We start from the raw sequence: 18,847 nt of genomic DNA on the forward strand, positions 1-18,847 counted from the left end.
AGACATTTAAAAATGAAAGACTGTGAAATGCAGCAACACAGAGCCCATCATTTTATACCACTAGTGTCATTTGCAATGGAGATACACTGGCAGCGAAACGATTTAGTTACTGACAGCGGCCATTTGTAAAACTGTAGTAATACTAGTGCTGCAATCCTTATGGGCCACATTCCCTCAGTGTTCCTGTAATACAAAGGCCTACAAAGAGGATTTAACCGTCTCACCTGGTAGGTTTGGAAGAGCATGCAGACTGCACAATAGGGGGCCTGCTGAGCCATGGTGGTGTTATACTCCTTTTCTGCCTCAAAGTTTGGAGGGCGATTTTGCCACAGCTGGCTGAGGGGCTTTGCCCATGCTTCTGTCTCCTCCATGTCTTCTTCTGCTGCCAGCTGCTCTGACATCTCTGCAGTAAGAAACATGAAGGTCAGTCAAAACATACAAGGCTTTGGCTTTTCTTTCCAGCCAGACAAGAAAACAATAGCTCTAGACTACTGCGAAGATCATTTACAATTTGACACACTTCACAACTACCACCGACCGAGAGTGCTCTCTGTCCCAATAAGTGCTCAACCATAACCACTTGCTGGGAATTTGCTTTAACAACAATTACAAACATGGCTATTATACATGTTGTGCAAAAATGGACAATTTAACATAGTGGCTCTAAGCTTATGCAATTGCTGGGACCAGTAACTTGGGAGTGATATAGAACCCACATGTTTTAAAACAGATACAAAATAAGTGCTCTCTCTTCTTTGCCTTCGGCGCCAAAGCACTGCACCAGGCCCTAACCGGGCGGCTGACAATTCAATTCCAAAGTAACTCAAGTTCAGCTAGCCAAGAGTTGTATCTTCCTAGGTATTAGGAATCAAAATATTCCAGAAGAGAGTGAAGCAAAGTAACACTGGACTAATGTGTATAGATTTTTTTTAGCTACTATAACATAAAAGCAGGAAATCTCAAGGGAGTACACTAAGGAGACATTGAATGATTTTAATTACTCTGCAGGACTGTTAGCATTGCCAGCTTCACTACCAAGGCACAATAGATATCTATAGTAGTACAGAACGATCACAAAACTTACCATCATCACTGAGACCATCTTTAACCAGCAGCGGGTGATGACGAGGGAGTTTGCTCAAGGGCTGACGACGTCCTTTTGACTTCTTACGATCTTTAACTGATCTTATGTACTCCTTTGCCATCTGGGCAAGACAAGCATAGGTCAGTAGCCATAGCATTATAAACAACAAGTCCATACAGCATAAACTAAAACAATTTCTTAAAACTGAAGCTAGGAGGAAGAGAGCAAAGAGTTGAAAACTACAAGTTGCTTCTAGGCAGAGGCCTTTGCTGTACCAAGCTACTGGTTAGAATCTGAAAGTGAAAACAGCCTGTCCATTTTATTGCTTAAGCTCCATGGCATGCAAGACTTGCATTCCAAAAAGTACTCATATTTTAGAAAGCAGAGATGTAAACATGCAGCTACTGAGTATCTAGTATTAAGAGTTACTTGGAACTTAAGGCTGAAAAAGCAGCCCTAACAGGTATCCCCTATAAAATGCACATAAGTTTAAATATCTAATTCATGTTCACACTAGAAAAATCACTCTGAGGATCAGGCTGACAGTACATTACAGAAGATATATCTGAATACCAAATAATTGTCTTTCATGTAGCCCATCCTACATAGACATTACTGATCATTAAACTTTGCCTGCAGCATCTGCTATAGCAACGCAGTTATTTCATGCACGTCCCCACCACCACCAATGCTAATGTTTCAATTACTTTTGCAAGCTCCTGCTCATTCACACTGGCTGTAGCACTGGCTTTCTTTCCAGAGGGCCGCTCATCGTCCATGCCATTGACTTCTTCTTTAGCGTAACTGTGCACAGTGAGCACCTCGGCTTGCTCAAGAGCATGCCTGGGGAGGTCAGAGGATTCAGAATCTGAAGAACCCGAGCATAGTGGAGAGCCAGACTGAAGGCTGGAACCTGAGCACTGTTTCATGGCTGAAGTCACAGAATGTGAAATTGAAAGATCCAGAACAGCTGCTTCTGGCTCTTCCTCCTCCTCATCTAGTTTGACATTTTTCAGTTCTTCAAATTTTACTTCTGAGGAATCTGAATATTCTGGATCAAAAACAATGTTGAAAGTACTCATTAGCAATTGTCACTGAAATAAAATGACTGTTTGTTACAGCCTAACAAGTAGAAAGATTCCAACTAGGGCTTCCACAGATGAACCACCATGTGGCCCAGTCTATTTATTTAAGCACTGTTCCAGTAACCCATATTACTTTCCATGACTTCAATCCCCAATTTCAAAGTATGGAAGCCAATGTTTAAGTATTTATGCGGGTTTTAGAGTTTTTGTTGCTGGTTTTGAGTTCTCTGCTTGCAAGGTATTTGGCTCCCCACCATACTTTTAAAGTGTTCTATCTCCTCTAATTGCATGTCCCAAAACAAGTTCCCAAACTATTGCAAGTCTTTTAAAACACTATTTTTTATTGGTATTCTGCTTAATTTTTTTTTAATATGGTGTTTAATCCCTTTTATCAATTCCTTCACAACTTTAGGGAGAATACCTCCTGATCCTGGGGTCTAACTGTATTCACTTAATTTACTCTAAAACCCTTTTCTAGATGACAGAATCTGAATAACTACCCTGAACATCACTGCGAAGAATCCATCTAGCTTCTCTGCATTTTCCCCAGCTTCCTTAAGCATCTTTTGTATTCAGAAGGCATTACGCTAATTTACTTGTTGGATTTCAGCTCCTAATGCTGAAATACACTTATCCCTTTTCATTTTAGTGAGAATCATGACACCTAAGAATAACAGTATGAATAAAGTTCCAGTGCCATAGCTCATGCAATGGAGCAAGACCCGGAAGTAGTTACCTGGGGGTGCAAGCCCTTGGTCACCTTGTGGTACAGGCTCTCTAGCTGGTCCAACTGGAGACTCTGCCACTTCCATCTCAAACTGCACAGGACCCAGCTCCTCTTTGGGAAAGGCCTCACTTTGGCTCACCTCGTGAGGAACCTCCAAGCAGACCCGGTGCCGTTTGGTTCCGATGCGGTGCTTGGGCACACTGCAAGAAAATAAGTCTTATAAGTTAAACAGAACCCATGCCAGCATATCAGGTTCCTAATTTCTAATCAGTTATGACCTTCCTATAGTATTTCAGAAGCCAAACGTGAAGCTCGAAAAGGGACACATACATCACCATGGAGAGAACTTAACATCCCTGAGAAAAAACAATTGACAGACACTCACTTGCCCTACTCTCTGCCACAGGATGACCCAGGGGATGGGCTTTCATTGACATCAATGCTTGGAATAAGTTTTGCAGCATTTTCTCTTCAGCTGCAAATCTCTATTTTAAGTAGAAGATTCAAATGAGGCCCATTTGCCTATTATATCTTGATGGAGTAGCCATCATGAATACAATCTTACATTGAGTCAGAAGGCTGTAATTTACAGCTTAATCTAGTAAAATGTATGGATTAAAGCAACTCACGTTTTCCTTTGAAGTGCTCTCTCACCAGCCTATGATACTAATATTTTGGGAGAACAGCCTGGCTAAATAGCACACATTAGTCTTCTCCCCTCATGCTTACATTTCCTGTGTTCATTGACATATTCAGCAGCCTACTGGGAGCTGGAAAAATTCAAATAATGTTTCTTGATGTTATTGTCCCAAGTAGGTTGACTGTCACTTTGGATTAATCATTCTGTCCCTAATAGACGGTCTTTATTTATTTTTAAAAAACCCAGCAATACCTTTATTAGGATCAAAATGTCAAAGTCATGAACCTGCATTGTGAGTTTTCAAAACTCTTCTTCAGGCTAGGTGATAAACAAACCAAAATATCATGCCCCCAAGTCTTGTAGTATGTAACAGTCCTAAGATGGAATGCAGGAGGAATCACCCAGATGCAACTGATTAAAAAGGTGCATCCATTTCCTGTCCTAACCGAATCACCATTTCTGTGAATAAAAACATTCATGCATACCTCCTCTTCTCCGTATCTCCATCTGCTTTGCATTCCTCCTCTGGTTCATTTTCCTCTGGACATTGCTTCTTGTTCTGAACTTTCTGGAGAAGTTCTCCCTTGAAGTATTCAGCTGCCTCTGGTGTTGGAAGGGTATGGTCAATGGCTGTCACATCTTTCCCTGCTTTCCACAGTTTGTAGCGATCTGGCTGGTACTTCCTCACAAAGACATCCATGGAGATTTTGACCATGTCCTTTCGGCATGAGCACTGCATGGAACAACAAACTATCTGAAGCCACTTACGTTTCAATTCAACTTTAGTCTGCTTCCATGCCTTCTGTTACTACAATCATCCAAGAATTTCAGATCATACCATCCCCAGTCAGAACTAATAGCAGGTACAAAGACTAGAGACTGAAAAGTAATCCTTTAAAAAAAAGGGAGAGGGTAACAAAGCTACATATTTGGGGAGCACTGGGTTGTAGTGCACAAGCTTAATAATAATAATACCTGCCTCTCCTTCTAGATCAAGGCAGGGAACAACATTAAATACAAAACTTCCATAAAATGCATAAAACCGATTAAAACATATAAAACTGATACAATATTAACAAACAGGCATCTTAAAAGTCATCTGGGTAAGCCTGCTGGAAGAGCAGTCTTTATAGCTTTTTTAAACTCAGAAAGACTGTTAAGTTTTCAGATCTCTCTCGGCAGACCATTCCAGTCTGAGCAGCAGAAGAGAAGGTCTTCTTTCTAGGTAACAGTTGTCAGCCTGATGTTTTACAAGATCTGTTGTATAAGATGCATGACATATTTCATTTTTTAAAAAAGATTAGTGATTAAATAAAACAGCAACCCAGTGAATGATCTGTGATCATCTCAAGCTGCTGCAATACTGAAGTTAAGTGCGGTTTGGTTCAAATAACGCCATGGAGCTAATCAGACACTTTTATGGAAGAAAACTGGGGACTGAAGAAAAAGCAGGATATATATTTAGAAACCCAACATATTTCAGTTTCTGGGAAGTGTACTGGGAACCACAACAAATCCCATTATTATAGGCAGTATATTACTGTGTCAATCTGCAAACGCAAATTGTCTCATGCAAGTGTAAGAGAACTTTAGTGCATTGCCAACAGACACAACTGACGGTGTGCTACAGGTCCTTTACACTTGCACAACATAATTTGTGTTTAAGGGTTGACAATGATAGATAACACTCCATATTTCTATTTTACAAGTCTTGCATTTTACATATAGATGAAGCAAGATGCGTGTGTATGTGGAAGACTACTCTTTAAAGTTACCTTTTCCCCCTAACTAAAACTTTGCATCTGCTAAATACTGACATTTCAACATAAGTCAATAGGCAACAGACTTGCATAATAACTCATAAAACTCTGATGAAGTCTCCCATCATTCCTGAAGAAAGATTTGAATCCAGAGACTTTATCTGCATTAAAGTTCACTGCACATTTTTATGGGCTGCCTCCATATTATGAGATTAAAATAGGTGATTCAACTTTACTGCCCATAATTATCAATACAAATCTTTATTATAAAAATATTGCTTTCTAGATCTCAGGTCACCCCAGATCATCATACTGCTAGAAACAGAACTCAAACATGTTTTCTAAATAAATAGGAAGCAAGCAGTTTGACACATACTAGAACAGATTGCTTTCCATACTCAATCCACCGAAGTGTGGCAAAATTAGTAGATTCAGCACAGTTGAAGCCATGATTAAAACCAGCATGGTATCCATAAGGAAAAGTTATCATGAATTCACCAGCTTCTTGGGTCACCTGAAAGAAAAGAAACCTATTTGAATTTCCATAGTTCATACTATTTCTAAAACTCTCTATGGGGCTGGAAATAGCATGGCTCCTTTTCCCAGCTCACTAGAAGAATTATTTGATAACCTATCAAATATCCCAACAAGCCAAAAAAATACAACCTGAGAATGGATCTTGTAAGATGCCGTCGATTGTAAGACGCACACTAATTTCAGTACCACCAACAGAAAAAAAAAAAAACCCAAGACACCCGCGATTCTAAGACGCACCCCATTTTTAGAGATGTTTATATGGGGAAAAAAAGTGCGTCTCAGAATCCAAGAAATATGGTAGAAACATACAAGCAGTTAAAAACTTAAGAGTGGACATTAAATGAACCTGAGTTTAATCCGGCATATTTCAGTCTGGCCAAATGAAAGTGAGGTTGAGGAGCAATATAGATTTTAATTAAAATTTTGTTTGACGACAAACATTTAAACAAATTATGATGTGAACTGTGACTTCACATCATCTTCCAACATTGTAAAACTGACTTTTCTATTTCAACTGGAAATTGCAAAAATGAAATAAAAAAAGAGAAATATGACCAATTATTATGACGTGCAAGTTATGCTAACAAGGCGCAAATCAAAGCCAGTTTACTACACACATCACCCCTTTGCAGGGCATTAAATCATGCACCTCAGAATTCACTGCAAATATATAACTATCTTTCCTGGTAAGTTTAAAGCAGGTTGCATTTTTCTGGAAAAAAGAAAGCCAGAGATATATTGAAGTGTTAACTGGTGTCATAGGAGACAAGTTGGGCCCTGTAAGAAGTTGCAATGTGGAATGCTTCTTGCCAGGGTTCCAGCCACTCCATTCATTCCTACCCTCACCAATTTTCTGTCTAACCCCCAAAAAGTATGTCAGCAGTGGGCACAGAATGAGCATTGTCAGTCCACATTGGGCTGTTTTGAGAAGGGTACACTGACGCCCAACCCCATCTACATAGAAATCTTGGATATCTCCATTTAATTTCTACAGGCAGTTCTTATTTCCAGCCCTAGAGGCATTAAAAAAAAGGTCAGTGTGAAGGAAATGACCTGTGAGGACAGTGAGAGAGTTCTCTACTCTATGTATCTCCCCCACCACCCTACACTCCCAGCCACTCATTACCCCTCCCACCCATCAGCAATCTGTGGGCACTAAGCAAACTTGGTCCTCACTGGGTTAGTTTTGGGATCTTCTCTCTTTAGGTTTCCCCACAAAGATGTTTTTGGTATCTGCAAACGTTGGGTTTCCCCACATTTATAGCTACTTCCCTCTTGTGTGTTGCAGTGCCAGTTTTGCCTACATAAGCAAAAGTACTTTAAGAAGTGGACTGCAATTAAAATATAGCTTATTGAATCTTCTGATCTGTTTGTCTGAAATCCTACTTCTGCAGTCTTACAATGGTTGCTGCAGCTTCATAGATTAGCTCTAAAATTATAGCCATGCCAATGCTGCTTCCTCACCTTATCAAATGGAATTCCATATTTCTTTAATATTGATGGAGAGATCAGGGTCATCTTGTGACGGAGGAAAGCTTCACAGCTCTGGGCACTTCCAGGAAAGAAACCTGTTTAAGAAAAGAGATATTCAAGGTGTTGCTGTTGTTGTCTAAATATACTATACAGCTGAATGAAAATGGCTGGCCATATATAACTTTGGATAAAGGAATGAATATTTTCCATGGGATGCTTCTTATTCAAGCAGCTGTGAGGGAAAGAGACAGGACTGTAAGGGATTGAGAAAGCATAATCATGGCCCAAACACAAATTTCAGGACAATAGGAGGCTTGACTACATCCATTGTTTCCAACAGGACACAGAGAGGTCCACTTCCTTTCCTTATCCAACCTCTTGACAAAATGCACATAAGCGGCACACAACAACATAGACATATCTACAAACTAGGACTAGTGCCTAGTAGATTTTAGGCATTTAAAAACAATAAGGTCTGAAGTAACAGAAAATGTTAAGGATGGAATTGGGGGTGGGGGGACTACCCCAAATGCAAAACACAAAACAAAGACTCCAAGAACTGCAATTTACAGTGAGTTTCTACTTCTAGAAGCCTAAGAAAAGCAGTATCATGTTAGTGGGTTACAGAGAAAGTGAAGTTATTGAACTGGATCCTCTAATACAAGCTAAGTGAATGACATTTTGCTAGCACAAATTGTGATTAAAATTAAGCAAGGTGGATATTATTATTATTATTATTATTATTATTATTATTATTATTATTATTTATTGCATTTTTATACCGCCCAATAGCCAAAACTATTGATTTCTAAAAAATATGTTTTTTGAAACATCAGTTTTTAAAATTTAAATTAAACTGTTTCAATTTTTTTCTCATTTAAAAAATAATTACAATTGTCTCATTATAAACCTACACTTACATTATTATAGAAATGAATTAATGGCTCTGTCACACTAACACACACTGGTAGGAACTGAATCAAATGAAAATGGCTTTACCAGCCTAATTATCAGTGTCAGCCTGGTTTCTGTTTCTCAGACTAAAGTCACATGCATAGAGACAATGGCTGTGTTCACAAAGTACGCTAACCCATGGCAGGTGGCAACTTATGCTAGGTAGGTAGTTATGCAAACAATCTACGGTGCTTCTGTCAAACGATCAGGCGAACAAGCTAGACAGAGTAGTTTATTTCAAACCCCACTAGCCCTGTCTTCTCCTGCAGGTATCCCAGCTTTCTTTACAGTGGGAATAGAGATTGCTTGAGAGGAACAGAGCAGCGGCAATGTTTATGGCCGCTCTTGCCAAGCAGCTCTGTAGGAGATCTCCATAACCCACACTGGTGCAAGAGACAACACACTAACCCACCATAACCTTACTGCAGACCATAGTTTCTCAGGGTGGCATATTTGGGGGAAATACCCCACTGAGGGGGAACATCCCACTAACCATTATGGGTTGTTCCAGAAAATAAACCATCATGGCTTAGCATGATGCATGAATCCAGTCAAAGGCTAGATAGGATTGTTGTTTCGTGCTTATGTGGTGGTGGAGCTGGCCCAAGCATGGCAGAGGAGTCAGTCATGACAGAAAATCATTATATAAAGATGGATAAAAAACAAAACCAGATTAATTTAGCCATACAGTTAGAGAGCAATCCTATGATCTCTGGGTGAGCATCCCAGGGATCATACGATGGTTTGGGAAAACCCCTTCCAAGGTCAGAAACAGGACTCCCAAGTGTTCTACTACTGAGCTACATGATCCCCACGGTCTCTGGTCCAAATGATTTTCCTTTTTTGGGGTAGTAATTCAAGCATTACCTTGAATACTGGCAAGCCAAATTTAGCTTCATGCAGTCCAACCACCCCTGCTATAATATGTTCACATACATATTATTGCAAGCACCTGCAAGGTAATGCTGATGAATAGTTTTGAGGGGTTTAAACCTTTCTTTTAAAGCATAAGAAAGGACAAGTGTTGCTCATATCTATGCCTATATAGCCCTTAGAAAAAAGAAGCAGTGCAAGGCTAATACCATATCAGCAATACAAAAACATTTTTCAAAGATAGTTGCTCTTAAGCATTAATGAACCTAGTTCAATCAGTAGCGGCTTGTGATCTGGTCTAGTAAATTTCACCATTTCACTGACCTGTCAATTGAACTGTATAAGAATTGGAATAAGTTGCTATATCAGAAGAGTAATTTTTTTCCCACCTGCAAAAAGTTCCCTCTCTCTGTCAGTATGTTCATAATGCTGGATTAGGGCTAGTATTGTGGTAGCTTTAAGATAAAGTAGATCCTATTGTTCTTCAGAAACAATTAACTGTATGCATCCATTGAGACAGAAAGGGATGGTTACCTTTAGCAAGACGTTCCAGACGCTTCCCATGCTCTGGAGGAACGGAATACCTGTAGTCACAAAAACATTAAGGAAACAATCATAGAGGAGCTTGGGGCTTTTAAGAATTTCAGACTTAACACAATGGCTGGGTTTGCATGATTGTAGAGGTATTAAAAAGCCATTGTGACTTCTTCCCTGCCTTTTTATATAAATACCCACGCTGCAGTGTGGGCTGGCATCTGTCCGAATCTGGCGTGCGGCGCAGCAGCTTCACATACACCCTACAATTCATGACTTGCAGCAAGGGTTGTAGGGTGAGTAAGAAGCTGCCCCTACTGTGCCACATGCCATGTTTGGACGACAGTCCAACCCATGTTGCAGTGCAGGTAATAATGTAAACAACATGTGCATGCAGCACATGCAGTGGTGGTGGGAGAAGCGATGATGACTTCTTTTACCAACACCCCTCGATGATGCAAACCCAGTGATTGGGTTCACACAATGCAATAACTCACACTATGCATTGAGTGTGAACTATTGTTAAACCATCGATTGTTGTTGACATGTGGATTGTCATGTTATCTGAACTCAGCTGTGCTAACAAAATATAGTTTGATAACCACAAACAAGCCTTGAAGAGAATCCATGGTTTACTGTGGGTTGTTCATAATTAACAATTCATGGTTTGTTATTGTGGCTGGGTTCAGACAACACGACAAATCATATTTCAAAACAACCCACAGTTCAACACTCAACCCATATTCAATGCCTTTTGTGAAATCTGAGCAAATTAAATGGGAAAATTATTTAAATTGACACACAAGAAAATGGGTAAGCAAATTAACCATTTTTCTTCACTTAATTGTTAAAACTAAGGAAATTAGACAGCTTACTTGCCAATACGGCTATCTTACTAGGTAATTCATGCAACACAAAACTAAAGACAAGTAAAATACTTCATATTTCTGCACTGTGAAAGATTAAAAAAGAATAACGAAGGAGATCTCTCACCATGACTTGGGTTCCCCGAAATGCAGGTAGTTGATGCTGTAGAGGTCCATGTCCTCAGTGTGCCAGGCAAAGGAAGTTTTCCACATGCCGAAGTAGAGATAAGGTGTATTTACCCCCTCAATGGTAATACCACTTTCATTCTCCACTATATCCAAAATTGTATTCAGATGGCCAATATTCCACTCCTCTATATTCTGAAGAAATGAAGCCAGTCAAACAATGAAGCAGTTATAATCACTCATCCCCTCACCATACTTTGCTTCAGAACATTTAGAACAGTGACAACCTCACTATGGTTTTTTTGTGGGGTTTTTTTTTAAACCAATCCTTTATTTTATATTTTTGATATTACTGCTATTCTCTACCCTGACTGTAATTTCAGCAGTGGGGACAGTTATAACTATATTTAGAAAGGGTTTCAAGCTGATTGGACTGAAGTAAATGACACTTAGCAGAATGATACTAAGCAGTAGCAAGATTTATCTGTAAATGGCAAGATTAAGGTATCTTAATTAACTGTTAACTTCTGATAACTACTTAAACCTTTATGTTTAACTATTATTTTGGGTGATGTGTCTATAAAGAGCTATACGCTGAATTACTAATCGTGTGGGAGAGAGAAAAACAAGTCTCACGTAAAGATGTCTTACACAGTTTTGGTTATAAATTATAGATTCTAGAGCAGTAATGAACAGGGTCCAGAAAACATATTTCAGGAGACAAGGTAAGATCTTTAATAACACCATTTTAGTAAAAAGGAACCAGCACTGAAAGCAAATTAAAGCCTACTCAACTCAGTGTGTGGCTGCTGTAAAGAAGGAAAACTCCATGTTATGCATTATAAGAAAAGAAATTGAGAATAAAATTGCCAGTATCATACTGGCTTTATACAAATCTATGGTGCGACCACACTTAGAATACTATGCATAGCTTTGGTCACCATACCTAAAGAAGATATTGTAGAGCTGGAAAAAATTGCAGAAAACGGCAACTAAAATGAGCATCTCTCCTATGAGGGAAGGTTACAACAGCTGGGATTGTTCAGCTTGGAAAAAGAAGGCATGATACAGGTATACAAAATTATCTATGGTGTGGAGAATGTGGATAGGGAGACATTTTTCTCCCTCTCCCATAATTCTAGAACCCGGGGTCATCCCATGAAGCTGATTGGTAGGAGATTCAGGACAGATAAAAGGGAGTACTTCTTCACACAGCGCATTACCTTGCAGGTGCTTGCAATAATATGTATGTGAACATATTATAGCAGGGGTGGTTGGACTGCATGAAGCTAAATTTGGCTTGCCAGTATTCAAGGTAATGCTTGAATTACTACCCCAAAAAAGGAAAATCATTTGGACCAGAGACCGTGGGGATCATGTAGCTCAGTATTACCTTGTCATACAGTGTTCCATTAACATCTGCACCATAGATTGGAGCGTTAAATGTGAGGTTCTTCCAGTACTTGCGTTCAAGGTCTTCAAAATCAGTATACCGAGGTGTGCAGTACCTAAAGCAAAACAAGTTTGTTTTTATAAATAACTTTCTGACTCGCTTTTCTTTGTTCACTAATCGAGCTCAGAATTATCACCAAAAAGGACCAATATTCAAAAACAGATTATATAAGCACCATAGACAGTTAAAAGGTTATGAAGGAAGATAATTAAGTACAGACATTAACAACTAAGGAGCTAAGGATTCAACTGTTGTTTTCTTTTATACTTTTAGTAAGAATGACTGTACACTGTGCAATCATGTTCAACTTCTATGCCAAAAATCAATTTGCATATCTTGAGAAATAAATCCTTCATCCAGAAATATGTTACATGACTGAATAATTTTTCTGAGTTATTCTAGTTGCAATATTTTACAGAGATAAAAGAAGTGTATCCAGGGAGGATAAAGACAACATTAAGGAGCCACAGAAATGGACTACAAACCAGTTTTGTATTGGTGCAAGAAGCTCCATGAGTATGACCAATTCTTTTGTGCATGATATCTGCTCTTTCTATTGAAAAGAAACAGCAGCCCATACACACAGCAGCTTCTCTGCATTCATGAGATGCAGGAAATAGAAGCTAGAATTCTCAGAAAGTTAAATTATAAAATGGAAGTTGGACTGTAAATTGCACAACTGTTTCCCAGAATAGAGAACCTTGCCTTTACTCCTAAAACTATTGAGTTAGTTCAAATCTAGAATATTGTATTATTATCTCATATTATACTACTGGCTACTTCAAACAAAAAGTAGAAACAGATTCACCATGTCTTTCTAAAACTATAATGCGTTGGACTGGGACTCGAAAAATCCAGGATCTAGTCCCCACTCAGCCATTAAGCCCACTGCATAACTCTGGGACAGTCACCAACTCTCAACCTAATCTACCTCACAGGGATACTGTGAGGATAAAATGGAGAGGAGGAGGAATACATCACCTTTGGCTTTTTAGAGGAAGGTGGGTACAAATGTAACAAATAAATGAATAAACTCACTATACTTTGGACATTAGGTTGCAGGTAATTTTAACTTTCCAGAGGCTAACTATATAGCGAACACTCCATAATTCAAAACATTCAATGGGCTTTAGAATAGGGGTGGGCAACATCTGAGGCTTTCGGGAGGGGGTCATATACACACACCCCCGACTGCATCCGAGCCCCACACTGAACCTGCTGCTGAAATTCAGCAGTACAGCGGGGTGAAAGAAATAATATAGTTCCTTTTTAAAGGATAGAGAAGTGGTCTAGTGCCAAAATTTGGCAGTAAAAAGGTGTGATTTTCTTTAAAACAGCTCCTTTTTGCTGCCGCCATGGCAGCAAAGGACCATTAAAAAAAAGCCAGTGGGATGACTGCAGCCCACAGACTGCATGTTGCCCACCCGTGCTTTCGAAGGATGCCACCTATTTTAATGGTTTCATCTTTTCTGACCTTCCTCGGCAGCCATGATGAACAATTACTTTATATCCCTTTTATAGGAGCCTGAAATAAATCCTTTAAACAGGGCAATATGGTCACACTTTTCAAAACCAGTTTACTTTTAACTCAGCTTTCCCCAACTTGGTGTCCTCTACATGTTTTGAACTTCAATTCCCATCAGGCCCAGCTAGCATGGTCAGGAATACTGGGAATTGTAGTCCAAACATTGAAAGGGCACCAGGCTGTGGAAGACTGCTCTAATGCATATAAATAGTCTATTTAACAATACAAATAGAAATAAAAACAAGCTGTGTGAATAGCCATCTCACAGAACAGTTGTTTAATACTTTTCTTACTTATCACTGTTTGCTATCCTCCTGAACTCACGAACAGTCATAGCTTTCTTCTGGATGTTATACTGTGTGAAGAGGCCTGACTGGCCAGTGACAACTTGCTGAATGGGAGCAGGAATGCTCAGATCATCAATATCATCATACCATCTGCGTGGTTTCCATTCCTTAGGAGGAACAACCTAGAAGGTTCAGGAGAAAAACATGGCAAAGGCTCAGAAAATCTGGCAAGTACATAAAATCTAAAGGAAGTGGCCCTGGAAATATTATCTCAAGGAAAATTCTCCCTGGAGTAATACAGTTCTCATTGGCGCTATACTGCAATATATTAGTTAATTACTTTGTAAAAGTAAAACTAAACACATTGCATTTGCAAGATTAACTACAAGCATAAGAAGAGAATATGATTTTTAAGGGGATTGTGCTATACCAGAAAACAATTCACTGCAATTCTTCACATTAGTGTTTATTGGCAAGGTTGCAGAATAGGACACATTCCACAGGGGCAGAAAACTAATCAAGTACCTCAGGTTCCCAGCAACTTAATGTTCTAGGTACATAGTACTTCTAATAATCGGGATCTACAGATAAACACATGTACCATCAAGAATATTCTTGAATATCATGTAAAACTAGTCTGTTCATATGCAATCTTCCCACATTCCTAACTACAACAATATTTATCCCAGTTGGTTCCCCGCAAAAGGAAAAGGAAAGTAACCTCTCATGCAAGCACTTGAGTCATTTTTCTCCGTGAACACGGAGAAAAATCAAACTTAATGAAAGATTTCACTAAACTAAAAGTGTACAGAGACCTTTAAATGTTATTTTGTTAAATTTAACTGCTAGAAACCTAACTAAACTTTGGCTGGCTTACTTTTAACTGTGTGTCTGAATTCCTTCATGATTTGTTTGCAGGCCGTATGTTACTGGCATATCATTGTACTTTGTCCTGCACGTCTGTTTATTATAAAGGTGTACAGAGACTTTTTTGTGTTATTTCATTTTGCTCCAACTTGTAATTAATTATGTTTGATTAATTAAACTTGACATTTTTGATATTAAAAATAAAATGCTACAGTGTATTGTTACAGAGGATAGCTTAATTCTTAGGGGGGGAAAGCTTTCTGGACATAAATAAACTCCCAGCTTTGAATATAGTGGAAAATGTTGTTATTCATGGAATCTTCACATCAAGAACTTTCCAATTTAGTGTATTTCATGAGAATTGGCCAATGGGAAGGCAATCAAAAAGGGATGACTCCTGACTTTGAATTATATAAGATAAAAACATCTAGCACATGAGAAGTTAAGTATGCAGCGTCAGGTTGCACCTGCTTGGGAGCACTTCCATATATCTGGTTCAGTGCCTTAGCTCAGAGAAACACATGCCAAAATGGCTCCTCTGGTGGGGCTGACATAACTGTCCATAATGTCCTCTTATCTACTGGAAAGACATAAAGAAGACCAACACTGACCAGTTCCCAGTGTGCAGCGTTTAGTGATTTAACTGCTTACAAAGATAAATCTTCACCTGAATGTTCTAGGATCCTTCTACAGTCAATTGGGTATTAAATTAGTGCACACAACTATTTTTAAGGTCTGTTCACATACTGAAGTTGGAATCAATCGGTGTAATGGGGAGGAATCCCCTGTCTGCAGCTTCCTTCCTGCCCTAAAGATTTGCTCCAGAGTGTTGGGAGATTCACCTGTCATACTAGAACACATTAGAGAAATAAAATTCTTAATGGAATCTCTTTCACCTCCCAACAAGGGCCAATTTGCAAGCCATCATAGGAGTACTGCAGCATGTGCCAGCCATCATTTTGAACCTTGCTGCCTGGGTTCACAACAAGACATGGCAAGCTGGGCACCTGCAGTGGGTGTCATGCAAAAATGGTACTTGACATGATTTGACAGTCCTCGCAGGTAAATTAAGCTACGGTGGACTATCATGTCATACAAACCAGGTTAGTGGCAGTTGTCAAGCAAATAGAAGAATGTGCAACACTCTTCCATTTCCAACAGTGAAAATCCAGAATGCCAGGATTTTCATCAGTGACGAGCATTAGGACTTATACGTAATGAAAGAAACAATATTTCCTTATCATAAAATATTCTTCAAGGCATAATACATTGGTCATTAACTGCGATTCTCAACCAGGTATGCTATACTTTTCTGAACCATATTTAATAAAGGTGAGCATATAAACACTTTTTACAGCCTTTCTTACCTTTGCCAGTCCAGCTCTATGAGCTCCTTGGGACTCTATGTATGCAATATAACGGCTGAAGTTTTTGAACTCTTCCATAGTTGGGTGGAATGTCATTATCCTGGCACTTGGATTTAGGTTTTCTAGTTCAGATGCCATGGTTCTTGTTTACAGCTGTACTTGTCACATCTAAACTAAAAGAAATAATGAACAAATATAAACAACCATACAAATAATACAAAAAGTAATAACAGGAGACCTCTTGTTATAACCCTATAAATCAGGATATTATATTTTGTTTTCTTAAACACCATTAAAAGCTAAGGCCCAACTAACTGTCTTGGGAATAAGAAAACAGCCTTTGCTATGTTTTATTCAACACCTTCTTGTTCCTAAACATCCATCTCAGACTTGGATTTACAGAACATTAACTGTCACATTGTAAAGCTGGCCTGCCAACGTTTAAGTACTGGGACGTACTGCCAGCACCACTGTTTGCTAAAGACTCCACTCTTCAATACTGGAAACTGTTTGGCGATGGCTACAGAAAGGAAAAAGAGAACAGAGCATCAATGCCAGCCATTACATGTGGAGAGATAAATTTTGAGGGGGCATCTTTTCTTTGGTCAGGTTATACCAGAGCTTTCCAAACTGTGTGTCGCGACACATTAGTGTGTCAGCTGCAGTGTGTAGGTGTGTTGCGCGAATGTAACGAGAAACCTCTGAGTCTATGTGAAATAAGCAATACCAACTTACATGCATTTTTACGCAGCAAAGATGCCAATCAGTATGGTGCACTACCTTTATCGTTGGTGCGCTCCTGCGCGCATGGCCCCTTTAAGATATAAAACAAAATGGCCAACACGACGGGGCTTTCCTTTACCCTGTTGTGTCGTGTGGATAGGAGCAACAGCCCGCGCTCCTTCTAGCGTGGGCTGGCCCCTGCACACTCCTGGATTTTAAGGTAGGTCTAGCAAGGCCCTTAGACAGCTTTTGGATTCGCGTTTCAAAAATGCATCCAAACATAGATAAAAAAGCATTAAAAATTCTTCTGCAGTTTTCTACTACATACATTTGTGAAGTATCCTTTTCAACAATGACAAACTTAAAGACTCTGAAATGTAGAAGCTTAAAAATCCTTGATGACAAAATGTGAGTGTCTTTATCTAATATTCCACCAAATATTCAAAAGCTGTGTTCATCACATCAACCTCATACATCTCATTAAAATGGTAAGTAGTTATTGGTGTTATTCAATTTTTTTAAAATTCTTGCACATATTTACATATTGTTACTCATAAAATGACAACAATCTTGGAAATGTATATTACCTTACAAATAATATATTTTTTTAAATATAAATGAAAGGTTTTCATGAGATACGTTGTGTCCCCATACATTTCGTTATTACAATTTATGTATATGTCTGCATCTCTTATAAGGGGTTAGTTTAACCTCCGGTTTGCCAGTAAAACTGAATTACTGTGTCGTGAAAAGATGCATGTCTAAAAAGTGTGTCACCAACATGAAAAGTTTGGAAAGCTCTGGGTTATACCATTGGAGTTTGAATTACATTTCCTTCATCAGTGCTGTTTTATCCTCAGGCAGAGACACATGTCAATCCTGGCAGGCCTTAAATAAGCCAGGGAAGGGCAAAGGGAAAGATGTCTCAGTGCCAGGGCACATGCGCTTTTGTACAGGCCTGTTTTGTTTGTTTACATATGGGAGAGGCCTGCCTCGCGGGGAGAAGGGGTGTATCCATCACGGGAAAGCGTGGGAACTTAACAGCATCCCCCTCGTGGTAACAGGGCTTGGCTGTGACTACGTGCCGGGGTCCCTGTAACTATCCCTTCGAGCTGTGTGGGGGGATGGGGGTGGTGGTCAGCATACATCGCTCTCGTGTGAAGAAAGGGAGGGGGAGACCGACCATTCCTCCCCTTGTGTGGAAGAAAGGAGGCCCTGCGCTCTTCGCCTTTCGGTTTCATCCACTCAGGATTAGGAGGCTCGGTCTAGCGAAGGAAAGCGCCCGCCGGCCCGCCCGTTCCCATCTCGAGCCCCATCTGCCCCCACCCCCGGCGGGGAAAGCGTACCGCTCTCGACGCTTCTCGCTCCCCAGACGCCGAATCGGGCCAGGCGCCGCCCGGACCAGCCTTTCCTTCCCACCCATCCCTTACCGCTATTCCCAGGGCACACTCCGTGGCCCATCCTCCGCCAAGGGCCCCCAGACCTCCCTCACTCGTACTCACTTAAAGTCTTTACGGGTACCACCTCCGCCTTTGACAGGGCCCAAGCTCGAGTATTAGCCTGGGGCCAACACCGTCCTGCATCCCGCCTCCTACGTCATATTCGTGGCGTGGCACGAACCAATCTGCGCGAGCTCCTGCCTCGTTTTACCGTCTCATAGGCTACGTGCGCTGCCAATCACTCACGTCTCCTGCGTTTCGTCAGCGTCGCGACGGCGGATCGAATTAGCACTCCCCGCCGCGAAAGTAGTCCAGTGGCAGTTTACGGACTGTGCGCGACGCGGTTACGACACTATTTGTTCGAACGACAATATGCAGATCCCTCCGCCAGTAAGAGTTAAAGAGATCGCTCCGTCTGTTCGGTTTCTTCCTCCATTTCCCCCAGCATTTCCTCCTTTCTCTGCAACGATTTTCACGTAGTTCAGATCCCGTCAGTTCTAACCAATCATTGAGGCAAGGAGTTCTGT

The 18,847-nt window shown here is 40.1% G+C and overlaps 1 protein-coding gene across 2 annotated transcripts in view; it reads right to left on the bottom strand.

Moving 5' to 3' along the window:
- KDM4A (lysine demethylase 4A) overlaps positions 1-18,469 on the bottom strand; it is a 35,825-nt gene extending 17,356 nt beyond the window's left edge. The window contains exons 1-13 of one of the 2 annotated variants that reach the window (XM_063140073.1): positions 18,384-18,469; positions 16,159-16,331; positions 13,931-14,106; positions 12,053-12,167; positions 10,661-10,854; positions 9,668-9,717; positions 7,298-7,401; positions 5,673-5,810; positions 4,022-4,269; positions 2,906-3,096; positions 1,792-2,135; positions 1,085-1,205; positions 225-403 (exon numbers count right to left, since the gene is read on the bottom strand). In XM_063140073.1, the coding sequence (XP_062996143.1) occupies positions 225-403; positions 1,085-1,205; positions 1,792-2,135; positions 2,906-3,096; positions 4,022-4,269; positions 5,673-5,810; positions 7,298-7,401; positions 9,668-9,717; positions 10,661-10,854; positions 12,053-12,167; positions 13,931-14,106; positions 16,159-16,296 (1,998 nt within the window). In that variant the 5' untranslated portion in view covers positions 16,297-16,331; positions 18,384-18,469. The remainder of the gene's footprint in view (positions 1-224; positions 404-1,084; positions 1,206-1,791; positions 2,136-2,905; positions 3,097-4,021; positions 4,270-5,672; positions 5,811-7,297; positions 7,402-9,667; positions 9,718-10,660; positions 10,855-12,052; positions 12,168-13,930; positions 14,107-16,158; positions 16,332-18,383) is intronic. The other variant, XM_063140078.1, reaches the window with a different exon arrangement.
- Between the last annotated feature and the right edge of the window lie 378 nt (positions 18,470-18,847).

The sequence above is a fragment of the Elgaria multicarinata genome, chromosome 1, assembly GCF_023053635.1.
Source record: "Elgaria multicarinata webbii isolate HBS135686 ecotype San Diego chromosome 1, rElgMul1.1.pri, whole genome shotgun sequence".
NCBI classification, from domain to species: Eukaryota; Metazoa; Chordata; class Lepidosauria; order Squamata; family Anguidae; genus Elgaria; species Elgaria multicarinata.